Genomic DNA, 4,482 nt, shown 5'->3' with positions numbered 1-4,482 from the left:
TATATATAAATAATGTACATGTATCGGGGAATTTCTTCACACATGTCACATACATCGCGGGTGCCATTTTTTTGTGTGTTTTGCCATAATGGATGTACACTCCCAGTGGTATAGCTACATATGTATGTATGAATATGCACGCTTGCATGTAAACATACATACCTATTCGGGTATCCAATCGTACCGCCTTGTTGCCAATATTCCCACGTATGGACGTGATTATATCTAGATGTGTTTTTGTGTATATGTGTACAAGATCGAGAGGCCAGAGACAATATGGCTACACTTGCTGAACCTATGTGCGTATAGGTATACCTACAGGAATACTACCTTCACCATCACATGGTCCTCACAACAGCAGTCCAGCGTGTGTATATACACGCACGTGCATACACGTACCTACAGTCTATCCCCACCACGCTGTGCCGGTTCATTGCACCCGTTTGCTCATGGACCGGTCCTGTTTTCCACGATCGGGTGCAGGTGACCACGGTGTCCTACGATACCACCGTCAAACTGTGGGATATCGGAGAGGGCAGGACCATCTCCACACTCACCAACCACAAGAAGAGTGTGCGCGGCATCTGCCAACACCCGTCAGGTACGCCCCTGAAGCGTTGGTTGGGGTGGCTATTCAATGGCAGGGTTAATTTAATGTTAAGGTTTTTTGTTTCGACTATATTTGATACCACGGGCCATGAGGTGCTGCGGTGCAGTGATCCACAGTGTTGTGCCTATGGCCTCGGCTGAGTTTGTGATAGTGTGTGTTGTGTCGTGTGTATTGTATTGTATTCGTGGGTGTGTGTTGTGTGTATTGTATATGTGGTTGGGTGTTGTGTTGTGTGTATTGTATTTGTGGATGTGTGTTGTGTGAAATTGTATTTGTGGATGTGTGTTCATGTGCTGCTACTGTACTGTGTGTACTGCCTATATACTCAAGGCACTATCGTGTGTAGCTGTTATTATCACCATAGCAACATCACTCGCCCATGTCTCCGTTGATAGTCTATTGACATCTGTATTCTATTTATCTCCATAGCAACCCATCACTCGCCCATGTCTCCGTTGATAGTCTATTGACATCTGTATTCTATTTATCTCCATAGCAACCCATCACTCGCCCATGTCTCCGTTGATTGTCTATTGACATCTGTATTCTATTTCTCTCCATAACAACCCATCACTCGCCTATGTCTCCGTCGACAGTCTATTGACATCTGTAGTCTATTTCTCTCCATAGCAACCCATCATTCGCCTATGTCTCCGTTGACAGTCTATTGACATCTGTGTTCTGGTTTAGTAGGCCACGCCCAACACCGCCACCACACACGCATTCGGTCAGTCACTCATTTCACCCAACTGAACCCCTGCTTAGTAATCAAATAGTCGTTAATGTTTATATATGTATATACCACCCACGCCACGCCTGTGAACGGCTGCAGAGTTCAACTTTGCCACTGGAAGTGCGGATAACATCAAGAAATGGAACTATCCCAATGGGGAATTCCAAATGAATATGGACAGACACGCCGCCGTCGTCAACAGCATGGCCGTTAACCAGGACGGAGTCATGGTCTCCGGAGGTATGTGCGTATGTCCATATATATATATATAATAAGTATGTATGTATGTATGTATGTGTGTATGTGTATATATATATATATCGTGTGGGTGTGAGTGTGGGTGGGTGAGTGTGCGCGTGTGTGTGTGTGAATATATGTTGTGCACGTGGTGTTTTCAACGACTATACACATCTGAATAGTCAAGCGTGTACGAGTACGTACAGAGTGTAATATGTACCTACCCAATGTGTGCACATGGCATATGTGGGTACATACCCCCTGAACCCTAAACCCTAAACCCTGTATGGCATAGTAGGCTATAGTGGGCGTATATGAAATACTATATGATGATAGGTGGAGGCATGCAGGCAATCTAAAGTGCGGCCGTGGTATATGTTGGAAGTGTGAATATTATTTTTTGATGGTTTTTTTTTTGAATTGAGTGTAGTATGTATATACTTTACTCTGCCCCTCTGTCTACGTGTTGTATTAAATTTTTAAACGTTTTTCGTTCTTCTACGTGGGTGGGACTGTAAGTGTGTATATCTGCATGTACACACACTAGTCTCAATTGTATCTATGTATCTATGTATCTATGAATTTGTGTATCTATATATCTATATATCTATGTATGTAATGATGCTATTAATACTACTGTGTGATATCCTGACAGCTGACTTTGACGCCCTGTAATTTACGATTGGATCACAGTCACTTCTTCCAAAAGAATAGAGTATCTTATGGTACACATCTGGGCAGTTTGGTAACCATGAACCTGCATACATAGACATGCATGCATGCATACATACATACATACATACATACATACATACATACATACATACATACATACATACATACATACATACATACATACATACATGCAGATATACATACATGCATACGTACATACATACATCCATCCATACATACATACATACATATATACATACATACATACATACATACATACATACATACATGAGTGAAAATTCGGGTACTTTGTCTATAAATTGTCTAACGCTCGCATATCGTCTCTACTACAAAACAGCCGACAACGGTACGCTACAGTTCTATGACTGGACCACAGGTTACTGCTTCCAGAAGTATAGGGCTCCCCCACAGCCCGGGTCGCTCGCCAGTGAAAACGGTGTCTATGCACTCAGCTTTGATAAGACGGGAAGCCGCTTAATCAGTTGCGAGGCCGATAAAAGTGTAAAGTTCTATAAAGAGGACGACTCTGCGGTACGTTTGTCGACAGTGTGGTGTGGGTGATGTATAGATGTATGTATGTATTTATATATATGTCTGTGTCTGTGTATGTGTATGTATGCATGTATGTATGTATGTATGTATGTATATATATTTATGACAATTGGCAGTAGGGTATCGATGTCGTTATACGGCCTCCATCAGTCTTTCATTTGAAACTTGTTTTTAGGCTATTGAGAGTCTTGAGTGGCATTTATGAGTCCACTGCTTGTCCCTTTCAACCGTTTATGCAATTGTGCAGGCTGTTTGCATGTATAAATGGACATAACTTGTAAGATCTTCCGTAGTGTGCATGCGTAAGTATAGGCAATCCCATTATACGTGTGTGAAGAAGGAGATCCGCAGATTCATATAAAATGGAAACATATCTATCTTACTGCATGCCTGGTGTGTGTCTGCGTGTTTAGTTACGCACAAACAAGTACAAATGGTTTATTCCGCGCGTATCTCGGTGGTGTGTTTTTACTTGTGTATATTTTCTGCCTATATTGACGGATGTATAGATGTGATGTGCTCACAAAATATTATCTATTTTATTCCGAGACGTAGTTCCATATTAGTCCAAACGCTATCAGATCATGAAGCAAATACGTTCGAATGGACGCGTCTATGTGTAGTGAGAGAAACTCCTCCGATACTCGTAGATAACAATAAGTGAGGAGGGCTATTCAATGACAGGGTTTATTTAATATTGAGGTATTTGTGTTTAGACTATATTTGAACTTGGTTTATCTGAATAGTTGAAGTTGCAATAATTCGAAGGGTCCGTATCGGCTGTGCGCGGTTCTTTTATTGACCTTTGAACATTCCCTATGCAGGCTACCGCCACAATCGTTTTGTATCGAAATGCGATATAATCAGTGCAAAAAAACAAGGTTTATTGTGAACTGTCTGCCATAGGCAGTCCAAAACTCCGCATGTATACTCAAAAGAAAGTGGTAGTCACACGACCTATTTTGAGTACAAACTTTTCTAAACACTCTCAACTAATTGTGGTCCCCATCACATCTCCACAGACGGAAGAATCGCATCCGGTGCAGTGGAATCCGACACTGCGGCGCTCGCGTTTCTGATCCACCGAATATCAATAAAGTATAGGGCGTACGAGTATATGTATTCTGTACTTGATATGGTATTAAATTAAGATTTGAGGTTGTTCGGAGTTCATTGGAGGTATAGTTATAGATGGTGCATACTAGATTTGCGCTTCATTACAGACGGCTGGAGCTGTTTCCTCGTTTTCTGGGGAGATCTACGTCTACCAGGTAGGTAGCAAGTTTTGAAGAATATAATATATATATATATACATAATGAAATTGATATGCATATACATGGATATTTGTATATATAGTGATCTCAATTGCACCTAGCATTGCGTAAGTCAATCGATGTGATTGTGGACCCTATTTTGGATTGATTCAAAATTCAGTGTATGTCGTGAGTTACATACAAGTTCGTTGACAAAATTCGACAGTAGATTGACTTTCATTTGAATATATGAGTAGCAACGGAAAACGTCAAAATAGTCTTTAATCTCTTAAGAAAGGTCTTTTGTGCCAACTAATAATACTTTATACTTGCGATGATTCAATTCGGTTTCATATAGAGCCATTTATACACATGCACTGCGCTTATTGGAGACGAAACT

At 41.0% G+C, this 4,482-nt stretch overlaps 1 protein-coding gene across 1 annotated transcript; it reads left to right on the top strand.

The window, feature by feature from the left end:
* Positions 1 to 480: 480 nt before the first annotated feature.
* Positions 481 to 3,986, top strand: SARC_11422 (hypothetical protein; the record flags this gene model as incomplete). Its single annotated transcript, XM_014294494.1, has 4 exons — positions 481 to 601; positions 1,443 to 1,583; positions 2,614 to 2,807; positions 3,851 to 3,986. Coding segments are annotated over 4 exons (513 nt in total), but the record flags the coding sequence as incomplete, so codon positions are not given.
* Between the last annotated feature and the right edge of the window lie 496 nt (positions 3,987 to 4,482).

The sequence above is a fragment of the Sphaeroforma arctica genome, assembly GCF_001186125.1.
Source record: "Sphaeroforma arctica JP610 unplaced genomic scaffold supercont1.1679, whole genome shotgun sequence".
Taxonomy (NCBI): Eukaryota; class Ichthyosporea; order Ichthyophonida; genus Sphaeroforma; species Sphaeroforma arctica.
The sequence above is the reverse complement of the archived record's forward strand: the minus strand, read 5'-3'. Positions and strand labels throughout refer to the sequence as shown.